At 37.2% G+C, this 26,905-nt stretch overlaps 1 protein-coding gene across 1 annotated transcript; it reads right to left on the bottom strand.

Moving 5' to 3' along the window:
• Positions 1-1,541: 1,541 nt before the first annotated feature.
• LOC114455355 (interleukin-1 receptor type 1-like) lies at positions 1,542-26,696 on the bottom strand. Its single transcript, XM_028436544.1, has 14 exons — positions 26,484-26,696; positions 26,302-26,400; positions 18,625-18,751; positions 18,419-18,496; positions 16,148-16,400; positions 13,660-13,852; positions 9,094-9,265; positions 8,936-8,998; positions 8,492-8,627; positions 8,245-8,399; positions 6,981-7,124; positions 4,870-5,037; positions 2,802-3,061; positions 1,542-2,308 (listed from the first exon to the last, which is right to left on the bottom strand). Exons 3-14 carry the CDS (start codon positions 18,665-18,667, stop codon positions 2,045-2,047), a joined length of 1,929 nt encoding a protein of 642 aa, XP_028292345.1. The 5' UTR covers positions 18,668-18,751; positions 26,302-26,400; positions 26,484-26,696; the 3' UTR covers positions 1,542-2,044.
• Between the last annotated feature and the right edge of the window lie 209 nt (positions 26,697-26,905).

Below are 26,905 nucleotides of genomic sequence, written 5' to 3'. Positions count from 1 at the left end.
GTATGAATTAATGTGAAGGTGATTACTTTAATGTGGTGTCATAGATTAATAGTTTTAACATTTCTTTAAAAAAAAATAAAAAATACTACCCTTTTTTCCACTTTAATGCTTGTGTTATTGCACTGAATGTTTCCAGTCAGTTGTCTTTTCTATTTTTGCATACATGAAAAAATGAAAAACAATGAAAAACATTCCTAAAAAGTCACTGTAACATTAAATCTTGCATATCTGTTTAAATTTTAAAAAAAGTAACCTCATGTAAAGATAAGCAGGATATTAGTTACTCCAATGTATCTTTTAAACAGAAAATGCAAAAAAAAAAAAGATCTGCTATGCAGTATATCTTATATGGTGGACACGCCAGCCTCTCAAAAGTGGGGTTTTGGGCTGGAACATGCTTGGGCCTTCAGTAAACAACTTTGTATATTAATTAACTTCCTGTAATTTGATCGGCTTTGAGCTATGTACATAGATTGTTCACATCACTAATGATTAGTCAGATATATGCATTGGTTCTTAAGTTGAAATCTTTACTATGTTCATTGGCCCATAACTGTGTATAGCATGTGGGAATGTAAGAAAAAAATAATCTGATCTTTGTTTTAATTTATATTATAAAGGTTGCTCCTTCTTGGGATATAAAATTTAAAAAAAGTATGCGACTTCGTCATTTTTGTCTTTTTTTTTTTTTTTTTTACCCAGCTTTGGGTTATTTTACCATTTGTGAATATTGAAAATCCATATTCTGAGAGAGTAGGTGGAGCTGTATTACTATACCAACTTTTAGTTCCCTATGTGATGTCGTACCTGAGATATTAGAGGCTGAAATTGGAAGAAAAATAAGGTTGCACGAAATGAGACACATACCCCCCTCACTAAATTAGCCATATCTTAAAAAGTGTTCATCCAACTAAACTAAAAATGTATAGCGTCCCTATTAAACAATCATGTAACAATTGGTAAAGATTTCAGAATCTTTTGAAACCGAAAACATGGGATGTCCTGAATGTTGAAATGACATGAAATGACCCAATATCAAACTTTACAGCATATGCTAAACTCAAGGCCCAGAGCGTCCAGTCCAGCCCGCTCATTTTAGTATTATTTAGTATCAGGTCTGTACATCTGGCTGGTTGGCAAAAATGTTTTTAGGTTCATGTTGTTTACATTTACACTCATGGCTCAAATGACCAACTTTGCAAATGCAGATTAAAAATAAATCTTGTAGTTTGAAACATTACACCTCTTCAATGCTTTTGGTTTGTCCACTTCTGCTGTTGCACTAACGCTTCCCCTAAAGTTTCCCTTGGTGAACATGCTGCTTGGGGTTCAGTGGAGCCACAACGCAATGATTCATCACCTGCTGACAAGCATTTTGGTTCAAAACAGGCCAACAAACCACATTTGTGTCAGGCATGAACACAGCCATCACAGTTACAGATTTATTTGTACAAAGCAACCTAAAATAAACCACATAAATTCACATATTATTGAAATGTCTGCGTCTGTTAAAATCTATTCAATCTATTTGAATATTTTAATCCAGTAAAATGTGATTTATTCAGAACAGGCATTCTGAAAAACAGACTTTGAATGCCATAAAAAAACAATAGTAAAACAGTGTGTAAATGCTTTTACTGAAAATGTTAAACTCCCATTTAAGAATAAATCTAAAAGAAAAGAAATGAGTTTCAGGAATAACAGTCCAAGAGGTTCCCACTTAAAAGTGAAGACACTACGCACTCAGACTTCCAGATTGACACACAGTAGTTTTACTATCATGTGTTGTCACATCACACCATGAGCAGGATCAGGTTTGGAAACGATAAAAAAAAAAAAAAAACACTCCAGGTCCAGGCCAAAATGTACTATATTTACATAAATAGGAACAGGACTTATTAGGATGAGAACTGTTAAACATTTCCAAGTATCAGCAGTGTTCCTTTTGGTTCTATCTGAGTATTTCAGCTTTCAGCGGTGCTCCTCAAGTCAGAAGTCTTTCACATTTGCAACATAAAGGACGTCCCTCTGTATCAAGTAATCATCATAAGTTTAACAGAGCAGTTTTCTCTGGATAAGTCTTCCTCTTGCCTCTGACCGGCATGTGATACCGAATTTCCTTCCAAAATCTGGAGGAGGACCTCGAATCCTCTGCTTTTTCTTCATCTTCTGCACAACTCATACATGTTTTTGTCCTCCTGTTCTTCCATCTATGCACAGCTCCCTGTTTTCTCCTAAGGTGACGCACCGACTCTGGAAAGTGAGCCATCTGAGCCGGTGAGACCTCCTCCAACTCCACCAGAATCACCTGAGAAAGCGACATGACATTTTGATGTAAACATTCACTCATCATTTCAAAGTCAATCAATCTAACAAGGACTAAAATCCTGTTTGCCTTTTGGAGCTTCCATAATTTGGATGTGTTTAGGGATGTCCCATTACAACTTTTTCATTTCCGATATGATACCGATATTTCAGCCTTGCGTATCGGTCGATATGGTATTGATCTGATATCAGCATGAATCATACATACTTTTTATTTTTTTTTATTTCTCTCTCTCTTTAACCAATTTGTTACATAATTTTGAACCTTCAACATAATATCTACAGTATTCTACAATTTAATTAAAAAAATAAAAATAAATCGGAAAATCCGTAAATTTGAATCTGATATCCAATATTCGTTTTCAAGCTAATATTGGACCGATATCCAATATTGATATCGGATCGGGACACCCCTAGATGTGTTTATGATACTTGAGGTGACCTAACCAACATCTTAATGTGGTGTAAGGTCTCACCTTCAGTGATCTCTCGAGCAGCGCTCTGTGCATTGCTTCCACACACTCCAGCTGCTGCCTATTGTTTGGATAAACTTTTTCACAACCATCGAGATTCTTGTTGGTTTTACTTTTAACATTGCAGTCTCTCTCGTCAGAAATCGTGTTGTTATTGTTGCACCTTAAGGAGTCTGCGTGACTCCCTGTGAAGGTGGAGGCGTTATACAACAGGAGGAAGCGTCGGCTGGCCTGTAGGTTCTCCTCCACCGAGTCCACAATGGCTGCAGGAAAACACACAGAGTTGATAAATACGGAGGAGTGAGCTTTGATCTAATTCAGATTATTACAGAGGAGGGATGGAGAACTCGGGTTATCAGTCAGAAGCCTGACTCATCGTTGATGCCTGAAATTGCATATCTGTGACAGCTAGGGAAGAAGCCTTATGGTTGAAAAAAGTGGTCTGAGGTAAATAATAATAATAATAATAATAATAATAATAATAATCATCATCATATCAATTCAAAAAATGTCCAAATTGATTTTTTTAATCATGTTTCTTATAAAGAAAAAACATTTAATTGCGCTAACATCTGCATAGCATGTAAATGCCCGGTCAGTCAACCACATCAGACCTTGTTAAAATACCTCAATCCATTTTAGCTTGGAAGTTGATTGCACTTTATTTTCATAAAACATACTGGGCACTTTTATAGATGTATGTGGTTACTTCTTTAAGAATTTAAGAACATAACTGAATCAGAATCTATTGTAGAAGCAAAAGTTTTTTGAAAATTTTAATTCGACAGTTTGTTCAACATACCACTTGTTTTTTTTTAAATAAGTTTAAACAAAATGAAATATAGTGTTTTATACGATTTTGTATGGTGAAATTTGTAATTATTGATATCGCGATATCTATATATATATATATATATGTATATCTGTTATTGTGGCACACATAAATAAATAATATATCAATCAATCAATCAATCTTTTATTTGTATAGCGCCAAATCATAACCAATGGTATCTCAAGACACTTTACAGTAGAGCAGTCTTAAGGACGGACTCTTCATTTTATGGATGCACACATATGCATATATACGTATATACATACATATACATATGTATCCCACACCCAACATGAATTCATCATAACAATAATACATTTGTTCTGTGTGTGAGACTGTTGCCAGAGCTAAATTTGCTTCTTAATATTTACTCAAAGATCTGAACCACACACTAATTACATTTTCAACATTGCCTTGTTATCTTCTTTAACTCTTCAAAGGAAAGGATTGCATAAAAGAAAAACAACATGGAAAGTAAAAACAGCCTCTTTAGAAGCTGAGTTGCCAGATTTGGTTTACTGTGTCTGAAGCATTTTACAGGCACTATTATTTAGGGACATTCAGGTGGATTTTTGACACTTTGTGTTGATCTTTCAGCTTTATATGTGAGATATTACCAAAATACTGATACATCAGAGCAATCAAGAAATGCAGCAAGAATGCATTGTTTGACTACTGTACCATTAGCTCCCATGCTGCCTGAGCTAATCTAAGTAACCTTTGAAATATTTTACTTTAATGCAGACAAACATCAGTGAGGGAGTTACTTTGAGCATGAAAACACCTGTTGGCATAATTCAAAAGTAAAATGGGTGGCAGTACATACTGTACACTTTATAACAAAAAAGACCCCAATAAACACTGAAAGGAAAATGTTTGAGTTAAACCTGTTACCGAATAATATTGTATGAGAGGCAAGGCAAGTGTGACTGAGGTTCCAATTAAATATACTAAATCACTGTCATTTTTGTATTTTTTAAAATCTGAATTACAATTTGCATCTAAAGCAAATACTTAAATCATTCTGTTTGTAAAGGAGCTACAGTGGTAAAAGTCTCTAGTGTTTATTATTTTTGTCTTATGGTGTTAACATGTGTTATCAAAGATAGTCAGTATTAAAGTAAGTATCCCCACTTTCAGCTCAGTAAAGGATTTGTGTGCTCTCACCATTTCTACTTGTATCTAATCTCTAAGTAATAAAACTAAAGCATTCAGCTCATGGGGACTAATAAAACTCACCCTGCCCTGGCAGGCAGTCGCGGCCTGCTATAAAGAGTTTGTAGTCACACTTGTTTTCCAGGACGTGAGGCAGTGTTTGAAGAGCAAACACCTCCACTTCCTTGCTGTACCCATGAGCGTGTGGCTGAGGATACGCCACGTAGGCATCAAAAAGCTTCCCATCAGAATCTGTCCCAGGAAGAAGGAAATGTATTTTATTTGTAGTTCATAATAAATACAGCAGAGAATGAGATTTCTAATCACCATGAATCACTCTCTAGTGCACTAGAGCTTTGGATATCAGGGAACAAGCAGAAAAAGATACAATCATCAAGTTTTAAGTGTGAGTACTAGAAAACCCACACACGAGGAAACTCACCAAAGTAAACTTTTTTTGTTCCTGTTGTTTCAAAGATTACAAACAATATGTGATTCTATAGCTTCATTTTGTTTTTAGTAGCTTTAAAAAGTAATCAACATAAAGCAAAATCATTTCTGTATTCTTTTGTAACTGTAAAAACATTTAAAGTAACTAAATGTTTGAATACACAAGTAAATGTAGTGCAAACTCAATGTACTTATAGAGGAATATGAGTTTTTGTATGTTCTCCAACGGGTTTAAGAACAGCATCAAAATGAATTGGGGTTGATTTTTTGAATTTTTTAATATTATTTCTACAGCTTCTACTGCTGCAACCACAGCTTATCTGCAAGAGCAGCTCAGGCACCGTTGTGGTTGATTATTTTCCTTTGTTTGCACTTACTGTTGACACCTGCGGTCAGAGGTAGGTTTACGCTCCAGATTTGTGTGTAATGACGTGTGATCTGGAAAGTAGATAAAAAACCCACTGTGGGTTTCCCCGCTTTAAGTTTGTGTTTTTTGTGTCAAAACCATAAAACAAAGTAATATATTTTTTTCCGTATAGGCTGCTATCAATTTAGCTTAATATTTGAAAATGCGGTTACGACAGCAGAGCGCTCTATATGTGGATTTTTCATTTAGTTGGCACACATTTGTCTAGTGAAAGTGGCGGTCGGAGGCAGAACTAAACTGCCACAGCCACTTAACATCTCCGTAAACAGAACGAGCTTTGGTAGTTGTGGGTAAAGTGATACACACACAGCATGACACAGATAACTGAGCGGGAGCGAGTGACTGCAGAAAATATAGATCTGCTATATATTTGTTTTCATTCTCTATACCTAAAATAAGATGTTTGCTTAAATGAAAAGCAAATGCTGGTAATAAATTGAAGTTTCTGGACCATTTTATAAAAAAAAAATCCGTACAAAGTTTTGACACAGGGTGGTATAGTACGCATCGCTATATTGACCGCATTCCAAAAAACTGTATATTTTTTGGAATGCGGGCCAATACAGCGGTGCGTACTATACCACGCTGTGCCAAATCCCTGGTCTTCATTAACCTGGATCGTATGAGTTCAGCTGCTGCTAAGTTCACAAAGGATGTAGAGCAATGGTTCCCAATATTTTTTGGATCTTGACCCCATTTCGATATCACAAATTTCTGGCGACCCCAAAGACATTTTTTTCATCATGTTTGTTGTACTATGTTAAAGATATGGAGTAGCCAAGACTAGTGACAAATTGTGCCAGCTCAGATATTTTTATACTGCATTTTATTTTATTTTAACTAGCTTTATATTTGAGAAAATGAATGTATGGAGTACAGTTGTTTAAAATTGTGTGTTGTATTTTAATTATAAAAATGATTTCATAATTATTAAATTAAATTCAACTTCATTTATATAGTGCTAAATACAACAATAGTCTCATTGTAGCACTCAAATAATTTATGTAAGAATTTAATGTATAGATTAATAGATAACTGATTTTCTTTTTTGAATATATTTTTAATCAGTAATTTTTATTTAATCTATTACTAGATATTTCAGGCGACCCCATTTCAATTCCAGGCGACTCCACATTGGGTCACAGTGCCCATAAACACCATTAACCAAAATCTGTCAAGAATCAATCAATTCGTTCATATAGGAACCAAACAAATGACTCAAATAAATGAGACCAACTTTTCTCAGATTTACCCAGACATATCAAATTCTTCCAATTTACCAGGACTAATACTGTACATATCAGCTGCAACGGCTTACCTTCACACTTATAGAAAACTGGAAATGCTCTTCTGAAACTCAGCACAATATCTATCTTAAAGGTATAAAAGAGGATGACACTGATGATGAAGAGAACCATCACACCACAAAGCACTAATCCAATAGGAAGCATGATGTTTGGATCTGAAGGAGGAAAAAAAAGCATTAAAATGCAGTTTTGGCCACAATGAACACGTCAGTTGTTATATATGTAGACTTCCCAACCCATTTAGAAATTTAGCACAGAAAGCATTATCCATACTAATTCATTGTGTTTGGTAGATTCTTTATTTTCTGTGCTTCTTGTCAATTCATCTTATGCCGCTGAAAAGCGTGTATTTCCTCTTTTAAATGGTATCACATTTTTAACATCCATAAAGAAATTAACTTTTATTAGATTAATACGTTTTTTCATTCACATTGGTATTATTATAGATTTTAAAACTTGATTTAATAAACATTCATTAATAATCAAGATGTTGTGATTATGAAATAACATTTATGAGGATCTTGTTTCCTGTGATTTAGGTCCCTCTCCTGGTTGTTCTCAGCAATTGAACAAGTCTAATTTTCTTCATGCTTTAAGCTTTAAACTTTCTATCAAGTTTAGTTCAATAGTAGATACAGCACAACATGCTCTCAAGTGTCCGGACCAGAAACATCTCGGCCAAATTTTAATTGTATTTAGCCTGGATGGCACATTCATGTTTACACAGGAATGAAACCTATTCAGCTTTTGACCTCAGTGTGACACCCTCACCACCTGAACCCATAAGGAATTTATAATAAAAAATATACTAAATTAGTAAAAAAAAAAAACCTAACAATATTTGTGCAAAAATTACACCAAACGACAACAGAATTGCATAAAAATATACATAAAGGCTCCAAAAACACACAAAATGACAACAAAAACATACATTACAGAAAAATACACCAAATGACAACAAAAATATAAAAATGAGTCAAAATACACAAAACTAAATATTTATAAAATGACTCCAGAATCACACTACAATGGCAACACAAAACAATAATTATACAAAAAAATCAGAGAAAATAAATGTTTTTGTGTGTTTTCTGTGTTTGAATCAGCCAGACTATGGTAGTTTCTGCCTTGTTGTGGCACATCACATAATTCTATGATGTTTTGATGAAAATTAAAGCTTTACATTATGATCCAGTCCTAAATTTTTTTACATCAAAAAACAAATGACCCTGGAAAAAATGTTGAATGTTGATATCAGTTGTTAAACATTTCTACCTTCTGGTTGCAAAGTAAAATAGGCCTCTGGATGTCCCCGGGAACTCTGCACCCGACAAGTGTAGTTAGTGTTCAAATCCTCCTCCCTCAGTGCAGGTAACATTAGCAGCCGCTCTATCCATGTTCCAATTTTAGGAACCTCTTCACTCCATGAGCTTTAATGCAATGAGAGATGCAGAATTTAAAGCTTACTTGGTATATTTTTGTCTCACAACAATGAATGAAAATTAAGGTGAAAGATGCTGACCGTATTAATGAAGTGTAGATGCCATCTGAAGGGTGCATATTAAAAATCATCTCGTTGCCAACCCACCACCAGACATCAATGAAGGGTTGCCCAATACCAGGGACAAATACCAGGCATCTCTGGGTGAGATTAGACCCTGAAAACACACACAAACTCTTTTTAATGAATGTTTTTCCTCTCTTTTACCTCATAAAATACTCCATGCCATGCAATAACTGCAAACCTTCGAGATTATTTCATCTTCTATTGGAAAACACTGAATAATACCACAAAGAATTAACCAAAAAAGGACTTTGAAAGCTTATTGCACTACATAGTGTTGAACTTCGACAGCATGTGCAGACAAGGTAAAAACATTTTTTTAAAAAGGAGAATATCTGTTGAGAATTGAGGCAAGACAAGAAAAACAAAAGGGATTAAACTCAGGATTCACAATAGACTCACCTAACTTTGCCTTGATGGTTGTATTGGCTGGATTGTGCACTTGTGGAACCAAAGAATACAAATCTGTAAATGCATATGCGCCTTATTTAACATTCAATTTAAATGTTCAGTCTCTGATTTGCTGAGCTGATGACATTGTTATTCATCTCCTCTCTGACCTATCACATTTGCAATAATGGACTCTGACACGGATCCTGTGGTGCCTCCCAGAGTAAACGTCAGAGTGCAGGTGTAGGAGTCGCTGTGATGAGATTTAACCCCTTTGATTGTTAGTTTGGTCTTGGATCTGTACTCATAGCCACCTGTTCCATCCACAATAGGATCACATCCCTGAAAAAAAGGGAAAATGTTTGTTGCACTTCAATGTTACAATAGAGGTAAATAGCTCTCTGGTTATTTTTATTTAACACACATAAAAAGGGTAAGGTTCAGGGCCATTCTGACATTTGAGCTGGTGTTCACTTTTATTCAGTCATGGCACCGAGTTAATCACGTGTGTTGCTACCACTGTCCTCTTTTTTCTTATTTGCAGACACACCCTGACATGCTACTGATACATGATACTGTCTGTGCACTCAGTCAGTGATATAGACATAAAAATGAGGGGTGCTCCCAATAGCCCCCCGCCTGCATGCCATCAGCCTCCCTATACCATACTGGATTTAAAAACAAAATGAAGAATTTGAATTTAAAATCAATTTGTCTGACTTACATATACTGTACCTCTTTCAAAAAAAATATTGCATAGATATATGCCTTTAATGTGGTTTGATATACCAACCAGGGTTGGGGTCAATTACATTTTTCAATTAAAATTACGTCTTCCATGTTCAATTACAACTCAATTACGATCATGGTGACTGGCATTTTTTCAAATTACAACTTAAATTTCAACTATTACTTTCACCCTGAAAGTCAATTATAATTACGTTCTCAATTACTAAAGTTCAATTACAATGAATCACAATTACTGATCCTGAAATAAATAACCCTATAGAACTTCCTCTTGTGTTAGCTTTCTGTTAGCATCTCTTATGATAATGCCCATCTTAAATCAGCTGTTATAATACACAAAAAACATTATCTTTTATCCTATTTGTTTTTCATCTCTTATTTTTATTGTTAGGCTTCCTTATCCATGAAAATATTGGTATCAATATTTTTGGCTGAGCCTTTCTTGTCAGTATACCGTTAGATTTCTGTTTTCTTAAAAGGTCAAATGATTCTCAAGAGAACTGACAGGTAGTGGGAAAACTTGATATGAAACATATTTTGCTCATAACTTTGTAGTGGTCATGTTCAGTCTTTCACATGTGCAGCAGGTCTTTAATTCCTTGAGTGATTATCTCCAATTTGTAGAAAGTTGTTTTTCCAAACAACATAAAAAAAATATAGAGCTTGATTTGTTTATCTAAGTTTCATTTTCTTAACAATAACAATAAAGATAAAGATGCTGTGTTCATCCATTCTGGTTCTCTTTACAACTGCATGCTGTTATGAAATAACTTTAAATCAAATCCTTAATCATTGAAAAGTGAAGATTCTGGAATTGTTCAAAAGTGTGTCGTGAAGAACATTGTTGGAGATGTGCACTAACATTGAAAATAAATTAAAGACACTGAATTACAAGACAGAACAGTGTGCTGATGTAAACTTAAAAGGTTATAATGATGATTTTAATAACAATAAGGCTTGATCTAAAGGGGACCAGTCTGAGGCAGGAAGCTCTAGTGCTGAAAATGAGTGGTTCATTCTTTAGTCATTAGTAGTAAAGAATTAATGCACTTTACATTAATCAGGAATGCACAATAATTATTAGTTAAGTAACTTATTGACTGATAATGGCAAAATTAGTATCTTAATCAGTCTTTGACCATTTGATTATCCTGCACTGCTAATATGCTAAGCTAAGCTAACCAAAACATGACAGACTGAGTTCTTTCACAGTTTTAGAGGAAGACAGCACATACGTGCAAAGCAAAGATTTCACAAGGATGTAAAAAAAAACATCTGCACGTGTTCTTCTCTGTCATTTGAAAAGTGAAAAAAAGAAAAGGAAAGTGGATGATGATGAAACAGCTCCTGCACAGAATTTCAAGGCATGCTATAAAAGATGTGGAGAAGAAATGTATCAGTTTCATAAAAGACATTGATTCATTTATCAGTTTCACAAACTAAAAAACATATTTGGGATAAAGTATTGTCTTTTCAGAAGTCTGTGTTTGATAGAATACTTTAGGATTTAAATTAAGAGGCAGGCGTGTAACATCAGTGGTTTGACTCACTGTTCGGCTCGAGGTCACTCAACAAAATGAACAGGTCCAGAAAGGTAATAATTAATAATGTGAATTATTAATTTGTGAATTATTAATTTGAGTTAAAATGGAAATAACTGATGTTGACAGGTAGCAGGGCCAGATTAACACTTTGCTGTATCCTTGGTAACAATTTTCAAGGGCCCCATCATCACGACCCCAGGATTACTATAATATGACAAAAGAATATATAAATTCCAGTAGTATCCATACATTTACTCAATCCACCAATATCTAAATGTCATCAAGTGCATTTTGATGTACAGATGTGCAAATGCTCATAGAAATACAAACGCACCACTATATCCTCTTGTCAAAGCCCCTCACTCACATATGATGCTATGAAAATAAAACACATCAGCATCAGTATAATCTGGCAAAACATAAACATCTGGAAACCTGTCAATTTCTCTCAAAGAAATGCTTCTATGTATGCTTCTTTAAATTGTGTGTGTTTCTGATCACCTTAGTTTCCGTTTAGCGCTCCCACTTAGCTGCCTCTCCATGTTTGCATTTTTTGAGCTGCATAGATCAGTGGTTCCCAAACTTTTTGTGCCCAAGGTCCACCAAAGGACAAGTAAAAATCTGAAGGCACACCTATTGTGCAAAATAGTCTTTATAACACGTGTTATCACTCATATCATGTACAATATCTGTAAATCTGCATAATAATTTATGAAAGCCAAATAAAATGTGACAAAGACAACTATATTACTCATAAAATATATATAACAAAAAAGAAGTATATTTTGCCTATGTATTATCAAATTAGTGCATACAAATTAGTATATTAATATATATATATATATATATATATATATATATATATATATATATATATATATATATATATATATATATTTGTGTTGTTGTATATTGCAATAATTAGAGCTCTAAGAAATCAGTTTTATTTTTTCCAAATTCTGTTTTCCACATTATTCTTTTTTAAATCGTTTTTTCTTTTTTTTTTTTTGAAATTATTTTTTCATAAAATATTAGTTTTTAACTCCTGTGAGAAAACTAAATAAATACTAATAAATAAAAAAACGATAATTAAACAAAAATGTCAAAAATAAAGTAAGATACAATTAAAAGGTAGATATAAGTTGTAGTGACATGGATTATTCTGACTGCTCCTTTTTAATTATTTTTTTTCTCATATAAAGATGTATGAGAACAGAATTAATGTCACCCAATTGCAAATTCCACTCAGGGATCAATGGTTTACTGAATCTGATCAGGTTTATTGATTAAGTTTTGATCAACTTAATTTAAATTCACCTAATTTAAATGATCCTGATGACATCATTCCAGACCATAATGATTAAACAACAACAAATGGATGGTCTCGTCCATAGCAACAAACATCTTTATCCACAGATGAGATGTTGTTAACACACAGTAAAGTGGTGGCTCAGTAATTAGGAGTCACTGGTGATTTGCGTAGTTTTTTGGCAGTTTAGACACAGGGTTTTGTGTGGTTTAGGAGCTGTTGGAAGCGGCCAGGACGGGAGGGGAACAAGCGGTGTTTCATTTATAGGACACTAAATAATAATGTATGATTGTTGTCCCAAAATCCCACGACACACCTGGACTTGCCTCACTGCACACCAGTGTGCCGCGGCACACTGTTTTGGAATCACTGGTGTAGAGGTTGATTTGCGTCAACTGGCTTTGACCCGCCTGCCCGCCTCTCATTGGTCAGCCCATATCTGTGAAGCGCAACTGCTCCAGGTGGCGGACAGTTTACATTATAAGCCAGAGAAAACCAGATATTTTCCTCATGTCCTCACTGCCACGGGCCCTTTAGCGGTTGCGGGCCCCTGGGCAGTTGCTTTCTGGACTGCTGACGGTCAGCTGCATCGGCCTGGTCCATGGCTGACTCAGCCTCTCTAGTGAGGGTGGTCAACTTCTCTTTAGCGAACCTAGTCCAGGAGCTTTCCATGACGATCTCTTTGCATCATCAAACCCAACGTCACACTGTACTGTTCTCTAATCGATGCTGTCCGCCATTCTTTTAGCTTCTTCACAGCCCACTTCTCTTAGGGCGGTGGCATCCTCAAAAATTTGCTAAAGCTACAGCCCAGCTTAGCTGATAATCCTGAGAGATCATACGTCAGACCAAAGGAAAAGCACCAAAGCCACCTTGGGTAACGCTCAAAGAGGCTCCCAACCAAGCTTATGCATCGTGTGTGGAGACAACGAGCATGCAGGGAGGCTATTTGCCTGTAAAGCCTGCAGGAAGCTCAACTTGGCGAACAAGAAAGCTCAGCTAAAGCAAACAGGAGCATGTTTCCAGTGCTTGCTCCTTCACGGGAAAGACGGAAAATGGTTAAATACTTAACATCATTAATTATTAACTTTCTGGACCTGTTCATTTTGTTAAGTGACCTCGAGCTGAACACTCACTTTGAACCATTGCAGGGAGGATGGGATGTTGTAGCTGTCCAGTTTGCTGATGTAGTCCTTCAGAGGACAATGCAGCTTGTCATGGGCACCCTTTGTCAGCATTTGTTCAGTTTTCTGTGGGCGCCCACACTCTCCGTCACTGGGTAAATCCACTATCAGCTTTGTGGCCTGCATGTAGCACTTGGACGGAGTTCTGAGGCAGGACAAAGAAAGAGAAAAATCCATGACATTATCACTGAATCCAGATAGCTTTATTCACCTTACAATATATAGATGTGATAATGCATAAAAGTTACTGTGGCTCAGCAGAATCACTGCATAGGGTTTGAATAGTTAAGGGCAGAGTTTCAGCAATACACTGGTCAGTTGTTGTTTTATAACAAATTAAATCTATTTTATAAAGATACAGCAGTAAACTAGTAGGGTGTGTCAGTGCCCAATCCTTTCACGGGCCTGATCGTTTCGGATCCTTTGTAAGCATGCGTGTAGATTACGTCACTTCCTTCACTATAATCTTTACAACAGAGCTCCTGGGTCATGATATTTGAATGTAAACCGACCATACAATGTTTGTTAAATATTTTAATAGAACACATTTAAATATGTGACTGTTTTTGTGGTGTTTTTTTTAAAAAGACAAAAAAGAAAAACCACCGCAAGATGATCTATACAAAAATGGATCAAAACACAATACATAACATTGACAATCAAAAACCAAACAGAAAAAAAAAAAATCTAAATCAAAATAAATCGGAATTCTATCAAAACATACATTTCTAATTATTTTTAAATAGCAGGGTTTCAACCTTTTACATAGTACGTGAACTGCAGTAAAATACGGTGACCGGCTGTAGGCATGTTAGCGTGGGAGAGGTGCAGTGGATGCTTTAGGACAAATAAAGGGACAGAGAAGCAGTCGACGTCCAGCTTCCTCGTTGCTTTATTCAAAAGGAACACACACGCTTTTCGCGCAGGTGCAAAACGCAACTCTATCCGCGTCAGAAGCAATCGATCGACAAACCATTGAACACTCATAAATTGCAAATTACACATAGTACTGTATTTACTCTATATTAGTCAAATTTTAGCAATTATAGAAAAATAAAAATTACAAAATATATATCATTTTTAACTCTAATTTACAAAGATTCTACTTTTAAATAATAATTCTAATATTTTACAATTTTCAATATTCAACCATTTTAACTTGTCACACGAGCATACGTTGAAAGGATTCGAAAGGATCAGGCCCGCGACAGGATAACGCACTGACAGGGTGTTGTCTGTATCCCAGGCTCTGAAACAATTCAAACTTTTGGGCTATCAAATAGCTAAGTTTTTCTTTTATAACTAAAATAATTTACTTCGAATACTAAATATCAGACTTTTAAACTTTCGTCTTTCAGAGAACAAAAGGTACTTTTACTTCATTGCAAAATTGTCCTAATCCATTTTCTGCTCCTTATAAATAGATGTTCAATTGTTTTGAGCTATCAGCAGAAACTTGTTATATTTTCATTTAAGCAGCATATTTCTGTTTTAAAATAAAATCTTCTGTTTGTGTGATATTTGGATATTTAAGGGAAACTAGGACAAGAGCTTCATGTTTTAAGCTCACCATACAGAGGGGACCCACACTGGTGAACTGAAATGTTATTAATACTGAAATACATTATTTTATTTTTTAAAAAAGGATGTTACGTAAAACATGCACATGATATGTAATTAAAAGAACCAGAGGTGGTGTAATGAATCTACTGGTGATCCTTGTTTCTTGTGATCAACTTCCATGTGTGTTGATGGCTGCCATTAGTGGTTAGTGGTATTATAATATGCACAAAATATATTTTTACTGCTCTCAAAAAGGCTGTTGTGTTTGCAAAATTGTTAAATGGTAGAAGTTCTAACATCTATTTCTCAAACCAGCCTCGCAGTCGATCGTCAGTCACCTGTTTATTTGGATACTATTTGGACCATAACACTGTTGGTAAAGTTGGCACGATATTCACAGATTCGGACTTCCAGCATTAATAACTCTTTAAAGAAACGTCATCGACACAAATTACACCTCTTTGCCATCGGTGTGAGGTGGACAACAAGCTGGAAGAGTTTATAATGCAGCAGAGTAAAACTCCCCCCGTCTGTGGGTCCCTGTGTGTGTTAAGCTTAAAAGATGAAGCTCTAGTCCTAGTTTCCCCATAAATATTTAAATATAAACAGAATATTTAATTTTAAAAACGCTGCTTGTCTGGTTTTTATTTTTCTGTATTTCAGTTTTGGTTTTAAGTGAGTAAAACAAAATAACCACACTTTATGTTATTTTGATTTGGTTTTAAACAAGGAATAACCAAAAAACGAATGGTACATGGATTGTGCAAGCATTGGATTCTTTAAATATGTAGCTGCTACTTTTTGTTCAAGCCATTGAAAATGATAAGAATAATTTAAGCTTTAATACAAAAGTTCTGTCTCCTTTGGCTTGCCGTACCTCACGACGCCCACATAGTCTCCACTATCATCTCGCGTTGTGTTGAGAAGCCACAGGGTTTCCCCAGCGGCATGAAGTCGACCAGTTAGGTTGCTAATTTCCCGGCCAGTCTTAGAGTTGAACCAGGTCACGTTGTACGGGACTGTTCGGAAGTCAAAGACATCTGGAGAGACCAGGGTGGTATTCAGCATCGCCGCCTCTCCGGGAACAGAAAACACCCGCTCAAACTGGAGCCCATAGTCGGTGCAGTTCTCTGTAAGGTGCGGACATTCATTCATCAGATCCATATTGATTAAGCACATAGTGACAACAAGGAATGTGGTGTGTAAAAACAGTTTTTTGAAGAAACAATGGAGTAACAAACTCAATTTTATGGTATGTCATCATCTTCTCTCTGATGAAAGTCTTATTTTAATTCTTTATTTCTATCTGCTTATATTATTGTTTGATAATCGACAGATTCAGGACACCATCCTAATCTGTCCTTTCTAAAATATGGTTAGTTTGTTGTCTTTGATTCATAGCTACATGATGCTTGAAGAGTAACTCAAACCTAAAACCCCTTTTTTCAGCTGAAAACAAATATATTTGATTTGAAAGAGTCAAACTATTAAAATGTGGTATATTTTGTTGTTCCGTGTTGCGTTTCCTCCTGGTCCTCCGGCTTCCTCACACAATACAAAATCATGACCGTTAAGTTGATTGGAGTCTCTAAATTGCCCATAGGAGGTGAGTGTGAGTGATTGTTTGTCTGTCTGTGTGTTGCCCTACAATAGACAGGCGCCCTTCCCAGGGTGTACCCCCTCCTAGCGCCCAGTGTTAGTGGGAGATAGACCCGCGACCCTGAAATAGGACAAAGCGGGTCTGAAAATGGGTGGATGGATGGATATTTTGTTGTGAAAATGTAAGCGTGACTGCCCTCCATTAGTTGAAACCCAGGTATTACAATTGGATTTTGCATGGGGGTTTGTGACATTTTGGTGGCTTTTTACATCACTGTCAGTCCTGCTGCCCCTATAAAAACTAGCACCTGTGGACTCTGTGGCAGTATAGTGAGTATTGAGTAGATAGTTAGCATAGCATAGATTGTTCTGTACAGTATTCACATTTATAGATTTATTGTTGTCCCACCATTTAACAAGAAAAAATAATGATATATAAAGACACTTTCACATTTCTACAGTAAAAGTCAAACATTTGTAAAGAAATAAAAATAAAAAAGGCCTGTAGTAAAAAAATAAATACAAAAGAATGTGCAAGGTCCGCAACCAATTTCAGTTTTACTGCATTGGGAATGAATTACTTTTTAAAAACCGCTTAAAAAAAGGCAAGCTTGTGCATTTCACTGAGTTACACAGTCCAGATGCTAGTATTTGTTTATGATACTAGTATCAGTATTTAGAAAAACATATTTTGTTACAACCTACTAAACTCACAAAAACCACCAGCTTGTGTTTTGTTCATCAGGCAAACATCTCATGTCAAAACAAGCGAGTCATGCTGTTGAGTCGCCAGAGATAGGTTGTGTTTTACATCTTTAATCCATTAAAACTGGTTTATGTTGTATACACTGTTGGTCAGACTCATATGAGGTGTTATTTTTATTAAAGCAGTGTCAAACTCATTCTAGTTCAGCGGCAACAATTCACAGAGCAGAAATATAGTTTATTCTAAAAAATATTTTTAGTTTGATTGTTTAGCTGTAATTTACAAGATACACATTCTGGGCATTCTGCTCAAAAGCAAAGCATTCAATCAAAATTTAAACAGTGTTTTGCATCATTACCTGGAAGGTTATGTCTGTCTGTCTGTCTGTCTGTCTGTTTGACTGTTCGCAAGATACCTTGAAAAGTTATGAACAAATTTGAATGAAATCTTCAGGAAATGTTGATAATAGGACAAGGAACAGGTGATTACATTTTGGTGATGTTCTGGATTACCAAAAATGAGAAAATACCAAAAAATAGGAAAATAGGAGTTGTGACTGAGCTTGCTCCTTTAAGCGCGGTGGCATATGGGTAGTGTACGGTGGCTTATGAGTAATGTAGTAGTGTAGGGAAGTGCATTGTGTGTATGTCCCACCCGGTACTCGTGCTGTACTTGGCGGAGGTCTGCGCTCTCCGAGTGCTCTAGTTGTAAATGTTTTTTTCCCTTTAACAGTAAAAAATCATCCCGGGAGCTCAACTGGATTCTATGATAAGCAGAATTTGCCCTGTTGGCCTTAAGTTTGACATATGTGTATTAATGAGTAATTTTACAGTCAAACTGTACCTGGAATAAATCCTGCATGAACCTCCACCAGCCCAAAGACAAGCAGAAGACTTCCCAGTGGAGAGCTGCTGCCCATGGCTGTAAAAATCAGCACAGAAACACAACTATGAGTAAAAACATCCAGTTGGGAGAGCTAAAGCATGACGCAGTTAAGACTGTAAAGCACAATTATCAATTGATTTCCTTCTTTTTAACATGACCCTTACCAAATGCATCTAGTTCGTCCTGCTCTCCCTGAGTGTTACTCATCAATTCTTCATTTTTTCGCACTCACTGCCTCCCTCCTCGATGACAAGTCTTCTGGTATTTGTGGAGTCACTTGTGTAGAAACCTCTGATGGATTGTGGTGTATTAGACATGGAAAGAAGCCTGGTATTTCTAAGCTGTACTCTCTAAAGTAAATCTGTGATTGTGAAATCTGTTAGTTACTTGCACCACTGCTTCGATCTCTGTTTTAAAATGCAGCCCAGAGTAATAAGCCCAACGTGGAAAAGTCGATTAACTAAATTGAACTTCTGTTACATTGCATTATTCACCACATTCCAGTAGGTACTATGAGTAATCCAGATGATGTCTCTTGTGTAGTGTTTCTGGATTGATCCTATTAATTCACACAATAATATTTATGTAATAACTGCTCAAATTCACAATTACCACGCATTTAATGTTTATAATAGAGTATAATCACTCCACTCCTTGTGACTCAAATGAAAATACATGTTTAGGAACAATTTAATGTGTGAAATTAGAAAATACAAAGGGCTAATTAGTACTAATAGAAGTTCTTTCTAAAGTGATCTAGAGATTATATGCTTTTGAAAAACTATTTAAGATTATTTGTAATGTTGAAGCAGTGAACAGGAGTTAAAGATACTGTACTTGCTCATTTTAAGAACATATTCAGTTTTCCTTTTGTGAAAGCCTAGAAATAGAAGTTGGTGTTCTGCAGCAATAAGAGAAGTTGAGTCATTAGTTTAAGTCTGTGTATTTCTTTATTATTATTATTATTATTATTGTTATTGTTATTGTTATTATTATTATTATTATTATTATTATTATTATTATTATTATTATTATTATTATTATTATTATTACCACCACACAGCCAAAACATCTGGTGTTGACTTAGTAATGTCTGGGTTAGGTAGTATTTAGGAGGAGGAGTTGATCTCTGGAACAAGTTCAGGCAGAGCTGAACATGGGAACATTGGACCTGACCTGACAGGCCAAGAGGCACGTGGGAATAATACAAGTGAGCAAAAAGGCCTGAGTCATAAGAATATGTAAAAACAGTCTTATTAGTTAACTATGAGCTGTGATTTATTCATTTATTTTTTTAGTTTTTTGTGAACATATGGTTGAGTAATATTAAGCAATTTAATTTCACAAACATCAATGTAAAAATTTTAAATGTAGTTCATTAGATACAAGCAGCTTGTCTTGCAGACCATTGGGGAACTTATTTCATAAGCTACACAAGAAACAACTTTTTCTTAATTTTTCATTGGACTGATGAACGTGTATAATAAAAATAACAATATTGTGATGGTAAAATAATTAGAACTTCCAAATGAAGGGGATTTATTTATATGGAGTGCTATGCTATGTAAGGCACTAAGGTTGGTCCTGAAGCCAGAACCAGTTGAGATATAAACTGTAGATTGTTCTTAACGAATAAATAATCTATAAATTCCAAAATCATGCTTGAGCTGTAAAATGTCTCCAGAGTCTCCAGCTGGAGGCTTTTTACTGACACACTGATTACGGGAATTGACCCAGAGTGTTGTAAAACATCTGCTGTAGAAACTGTTCTCTGGGCAAAGGTTACATAGACACTCTGGGGAAATTGAACAGACACATTTCTGCAATGTTTGATTGAAAAAAAAAAAAGAAAAAAAGTTAAGTAAGTAAACAGAGATGACGGAGTGAGAGTCCATTTCTATGTTTGCTTTAAGCTTGGAAGTAATTCACTGTGTGCTGAAAGGTTTGTATGTGAGGTGAAGGTTGAAACATGGTGGTCAGATGTCCAAGGCCCTGACACATAAATATTTACAGCGAACAGAGCAAATTTGTGTGAAATGAGAAATCACTGTTCAAAAAGGTTGCCCTCCGTTTGTCAATCAGCTCCTGCAGAAATCACAAAATCACTCCCACAGAACATTGAAAAGGGGTGTGTCCCAATCCGTGTATCATTCGTTTTTCATTATGTAACAAAAACATGAAAAATGAAAAAAAAAAAAACACTCATTATTTGATATTTGTTTCCAAAACCAAAATGAAAAAATGGAAAATGCCCGGAAGTGAAGCATTACACATTCAGCGATATTGATAGCTCTGCAACACTTAGGAGTCTCTAAATCTCTGTGATGTCCGAAATGTCCATGAGGAGGTTCTGTGCCCAACACCAGCTAAAGCGAAAAGGACACATTTCGGATGCACAGTTGGAAGCAGTGATCTTGTCATGCCAAACTGCCGTTAGCATAGCCGTTAGCGTCGGATGAGAGTACACTTCCGGGTCACGTTCTTTGGCCAATTGGTAATGGAGAAAACGAATAAAGGTGTTCGTTTTCCGTTTTCTGTACCCAAGCAAAAGTGCTTAAAATTGAAAAACAAGGCATTTTCCGTTTGTTTTCATTTTGGTTATGGAAACAAATATCAAATAATGTGTGTTTTTTTCGTTTTTCATGTTTTTGTTACATAATGAAAAACAAATGAAAAAATGAAACACGGATTCGTCCCACCCGGTGACACCAGTCTTCAAACAACCTCCACTTGTCAGGCTGGATCTCCTGTACTGGCACCAACATGCTCTTTTCCATGTTTATCATGAAACCTAGGTCGTCTCGGTGATGCAACAAAATACATGCGCACCTACGTCTCCGACTGTGCCAAAAGCAGCCAGTTGTACAGATACTTGACCAAACAGATGCCCTGCTGTCTCAGCAGGGCCACCGCTGCTTCCGTGCACCACACAAACACCCTTTGGCTCAGAGACAAGCCGAAGGGGAGGACCTGGTACTTGTAACAAACCCCCTGGAAAGCGAACCATAGGTACTTTCTGTGGGGAGGATGAATCAAGATGTGGAAATACGCATCTTTCAGGTCGATGAAGGTGAACTAATTGTCCTGACGTACCATGCGCAACAGGGAGGCGTACGTAAGAATCCTGAACCTGTATCTCCTGAGATATCTGTTGAGAGCACGCTTTCTGGGGAGACAGAGGCGGAGAGCCTCATTGTCCTTTTTATTCGCCTCACATGGAGGACCTCTCCAAGACAACAGGCATGTCCAGGATGTCACTCCTTTCAGCCTCGGAGAGGTTCGCCAGGTCTATCCAGCGAGCCTGCTCCTGGGGGACCATGGCTCCCATCGCTCTCCCGAACCGCAGAGTGTTGGACCCGGAGGCATAAGTAGGTCACCACCAACATCTCCTCCCAGCTGGTCAGGTCCGGAGCCGACCCAAAGTCATTACACAGCTTTGCTTGGTACAGCGTGAGCAGTGAGAGGACGTTGAGCACTCTGGCCGGGAGCGCCGCCGCCTTGTAGGAGCGCTCTGTCAGGGCTGACTGCAGGCGGTCGGATTTCCCGGGCAGGCTCGCTTTCTGGATGACAGACGGCTGTGGGAGCAGGTGCGCTACAACCAGCGGCTCCACCGGAGGCATGCAGACCAGACCCTTGCTTTTCATGGACTCACAGTCATGGAAAGCCTGCTTTGCAGCCTGAGCCGGGGTGACGAAAATGTTGTCCTCCTCTTCATACTCTGAGATGAGGAATTCAGAGGTCACGTTCTCGTCGCCTCCACAGTCCAAATCCAAAATGTCCTCTCCGGGCGTAGGGACAAAAGCAATATCGGACTGTGAGCCCCAGCTGGGCCCCGCACAGGTTTCCGTCTTCATCCTCTCCTCAGCGACGGGCTCGGCGCTGAGAGTGGGGAGGAGGGTTCTTTCCACACCTGCAGAGGCAAGCTCTGCTGGCGTGCGGGGCTTTTCCCTCCATTCTCCTCTTCTGTGCTGGGGTGCAGCAGGAAGGAGAAGCTAGGTAATCCTAGCACGTGGCTGCTAGCCGCTAAGCTAGCTGAAGGTCGACAACCAGTGCCTGGGGACTGCATGGGGCGGCAAGGGCGGTGTCGGAACTGAGGCACCAACTGGGATGTTGGGTCCGGTTGCAGTGAGTTGAGACAAAGACAGGGGTGTCAGCGGTTGGCCGTCAACAGCTGTAGGGGGTGTCGAAGCAGTGCAGTTCCGAGCGTGGGAGCAAAGAAAAACACTGGTTGACCTGGGGTGGCGACAAAAAAGGCTACCAACAGCAGAGTCCGGCAACGGAATCCAATAAGTGTCCACCTGTGGACGGTTCAGCTGCTGAGGTGAGAAGCTTCCTGAGTGAGATTAGGAATTTGAATGGTGCTGCATTCTCCTCTCACTCTACTTATAGTAGGCAGGACAACCTGCGGCGGATGAATACATTTCACCAGCCAATCAGAATTGTGCAGTTAATGTCTTCTGCAGTGGATCGATATCGATATGGATGCATTTAGAATCGATCAGAGAATCGCGCAACATACTATTGCGATATATCGCTGAATCAATTTTTCTCAACACCCCTAGTTTATATATATATATATATATATATATATAAAATTCAACTAATCCTATAATATAAATATTCTCTTGTTTTCTAAACAAGATTTCAATGTATTCATCAGCTTATTTCATGTAAAATTGATCCTATTTATGTATGTATTGTTCTATTTTATCTAACTATTCCAATATTTCATTCTAAATGTACTTTTTTTGTTAATGTTTTTTAAATCTTCATATCCTTTCAATATCTGTCTAGTCATGTATTTATTATTTTCTGTATTTGCCCACATAAGACGCACTTTGTGCTACCATGTGTCCTACAAATTGTCTGTAAAATAATGTTTTATTAATTCATTGAGATGAAAATTTAGGTACAAAATGAGCTAAATCAAGTTTTAGAAAAAAGAAATCCCCCAGTCTTTGACATTATGAAAGAAACTTCAGTGTTAAAAAAGAAGTTTAAACAAGCGGTGCACTTTGTCAATGGTTCACATACAGTAGATTCAGTTTGCCATTTCATTGTTTCACCCATTTTAAATCAGCCCTAATTCAAAGTATGAGTTTTACTTGGCATTGTTTAAACAAGCTTAGCTTATGAAACATCTCTATCTCTTAAAAATTGATGTTCTTTATGAACGCCACAATTATCTTTGACAAAGAAATTCATCTAAATCTCTTCCATCTTTAAACAAGATTTCTCAATGTTGTTTTAGAGATTAAAAAAGGCAAGCAAAGCAGATTTAAAACACGTGATCTCAAACTGGAGATTAGGGAATTGAAAGTCCAATCCTACACATACCCTCAAGCTGCTGAACAAGCAACAGCTTGCTCAAGACGCGCCTGTGTGAGGGCACAACAGGATGTAACTGAGGAAACACAAGAGGCTGCACGGAATGCTTCTCTTTGGGTCTTTACGGGTTAAAAACAATCAAAATATGGCATTAGGAATAATGGATCCTCCCCATCACTTAGGACCTTTTTACAGTGAAAGTGCATCCACAGGTAAAGCTAATAGTCTTGTGGTTGAAGTATTTGTGACTCATTTCACAAAAAAAAAAGGTAAAACAAAGGAGAGAAAATGTCACAAGTGTGTCACAAACAGGTTTGTTAGGATAACCAAAAGTTCTAAACTGAACAGTTGCGTAAATAAACGCATCTGTTATTTTCTGTCAGTGTGTGTTAGAGCCCTGATCGACTGGCAGACTGGTATGGGTGAAACATTTGTTAAACTGGCAGAGCTCAAGAACACTGCAACCCCAAATAAGATAAGGAGCTTTAACCTTTGTGAGCCCAAGGCCCCTTCCAACATAGCAATGGCAAAGATTCTTTTAAATGATCTCACACTTTGATTTATATTCTCAAAAACAAAATCCCACTCTAGGCATGAGATGACCAGAAAGCAAGGCCGGATTAACCATATGGGCAACTGGGCAAATGCCGAGGGGCCCGCGACCTCTAAAGGGCCGGAGGCAGTGAAGGCATAAGAAACCCTGCACCTACCTGTGACTGTGAGCTGAGACCCTCTCCTCATTGGTCAGCCCGGGCTGACCAATGAGAGGCGGCCAGGCGGGTCAAAGCCAGGTGACGCAAATCAACCTCTACGCAACTCAAAAATGCAAACATGGAGAGGCAGCTAAGTGTGAGCGCGAAATGTAAACTAAAAAAGGAGAAGGCGTTCAGAAATGCAGAAAATTTCAAGCCAGTGTCGATGTCATGGGGGGGGACATTCGCGGGCAGTGCCCCCCCACACACACACACACTCTTCCCACTACAGCAGGAGTTTTTTATTAATCAAAGATATCTGATCGGCTATCGCAACTGACTGTGTCCATTCACTGTGGTGTAATTGTTTTATATTTGTGCTACTGAACATACCCTAGAGCTGTTGTTAGGATCAGCAAATAGAATGCATATATGTCTATATCCTGCTCTGTTGATTCATGTGACGTCACTCACACAGCTGCATCGCGACAAAGCGAGAATGCAAAATTCAGATGGAGGGCAGGAAGTGAAGCTTGAGAATCTGCCGTCTGACATAATCAAAATGTCCATGTTTTCCTTTTCTAACCGAGAAAAGGAAAAGAGATTTTATAGAGTACCGAAGATTGACGTTCACAAAGGTGAGAAATGTAATAAGCTCACATAACAACACCATAAAAAGTGGATTTTAAACCTACATCTGCAATCGGGAGGAGCAGAGTCTGCTGATGTCCGTGTCTGTAGCGACCACTTCGTCAGAGGTATGTTAGCGAGCTAACATTGTTTTTGTGGCTGTTTATATAGCATAGGTTGTCGTTAAATACTCATTTACTATTATTTACTACTCAGAGCGGAGTGTTTTTGTGCCCCCTGCAGTTTTCTTAATGCCTCCCATTTAATACTGCCTGGCATCAACTCTGTTTAAAGCAGATACCGAATATGGGTAATTTTTTCACTCCAGTGTATTTTGCCAGACCAACATTTCTTTGAGAGAAATTGACAGGTTTTCAGATGTTTATGTTGCACTGAATTGTTTAACCCTTACCTGTCTGGTTGAATTGTAACGTTAGAAGTTTGTGCTAATTTTTCGAAATATATATATATATATATGTGTGGGTGTGTATTGTGTATTGGCTATTGGAGAGCATGCAACATGCTAATTCCCAACTGGAACCAATCCTCTACAACACCAGCTGCCAACTAGATTTGTTTTTTTTTTTTTTGTTTTTTTTTTTTACTTCTTTCCAAATACGTTTAATTGTTTTAAATGTTCCAATTTTACACACATTGTAAATAAAAAGTAACTACCATAAGAACTATGTTTTCTTGGCCCTGAGCAGTCGTTGATATAAATCAGTGCAGTCACTCTTATCAGTCACAGCTTCAAAGGATGTTGAATGTTGCTATTCTATTCTATTAACAATAATCTAACAAAAACATCATGGAATAGGAGCTCAACAATCATCTTTTTTTCAAACATGTCTGTTTTGTTGTTCTTTTTTTCCCTTTGTTTTGCTTCATGTAAACACTTCTCGTCTGTAATAATAAGCATTAGTAAAACACAAGATATTTTACTTTATTTGACCATTTCAAAGAAATAATTCAAATCACTAAGAAGCCATCTACTCAGTTATAGATCTGTAACCAAGCAGATGGTGTTTTCTATTTTGATTTGACTCTGGTACTGTTTCTATACAGAATTACAACAACATTCATCACACTCCAGACATTCATCAAACCATTACAATGCAGTCAAACAGAGACAGGCATACCTATTTTAAACATAAAACGTGTGTGTTGATAAAGCAGAGTAAAAGGACTCACCTCAGAGTGAATGCACCAAATACTGAGCAAAGGAGGAGCCCTGACCTCTGGACCAGCAGCAAACAGGCAGATATGTGCTCCACCTCCAATGAACACAAGCTTTAAACAACACAGGAGTGCAGGAATTCTAACAATCATTTAAGCTCCATTTACACACACAGAATAACTGTAGTCTTCCTTACCTGTCTAAATCTGAAATCATGTCACTGAAAATATGGAGAGATCTGAAGAGAAACACCACTGTTTTTGTCTTTGTTCTGTAAATGCTACAACTTCTTCAGGTAAACTTGATACTCCAGAAAAAAGAAAAAAAAACATCTTGAAAACAACCTGAACCTGAGCTCAGACATGTCCCTCCACTTCCTCTTTAGTGAAGAGTCAAGAATGTGTTGCAATTTCCTCAGCAGAAGTATTTAAAGAACGGGAACCAGTGAGTAATAGGTGGGAGGGAGAGGAGCAGATCCTGCCTTTCTATGGAATCTCTGAGAATGCACGTCCCAGGCACACAGCGCCCCCTGGTGGCTGCTCAGAGATCTACGTTTTCATGCTTTCTGCACCAAGCGATGCAAATCTGTGTACTGTACCCTTCGTTCTTTGGTTATTA

Source organism: Gouania willdenowi, chromosome 21 (assembly GCF_900634775.1).
Source record: "Gouania willdenowi chromosome 21, fGouWil2.1, whole genome shotgun sequence".
NCBI classification, from domain to species: Eukaryota; Metazoa; Chordata; class Actinopteri; order Blenniiformes; family Gobiesocidae; genus Gouania; species Gouania willdenowi.
The sequence above is the reverse complement of the archived record's forward strand: the minus strand, read 5'-3'. Positions and strand labels throughout refer to the sequence as shown.

Bases quoted from the DNA above. Each gene is read 5' to 3' on its own strand.
- LOC114455355 (XM_028436544.1), bottom strand. From the start codon at position 18,667: ATGAGTAACACTCAGGGAGAGCAGGACGAACTAGATGCATTTG. The intron at 7,125-8,244 runs GTAGAAATGTTT...TTCCTCCTTCAG, and splicing joins TTTTACTTTGCAACCAGAAG to ATCCAAACATCATGCTTCCT. The intron at 3,062-4,869 runs GTGAGTTTTATT...GTTTTCCTGCAG, and splicing joins CGACTGCCTGCCAGGGCAGG to CCATTGTGGACTCGGTGGAG.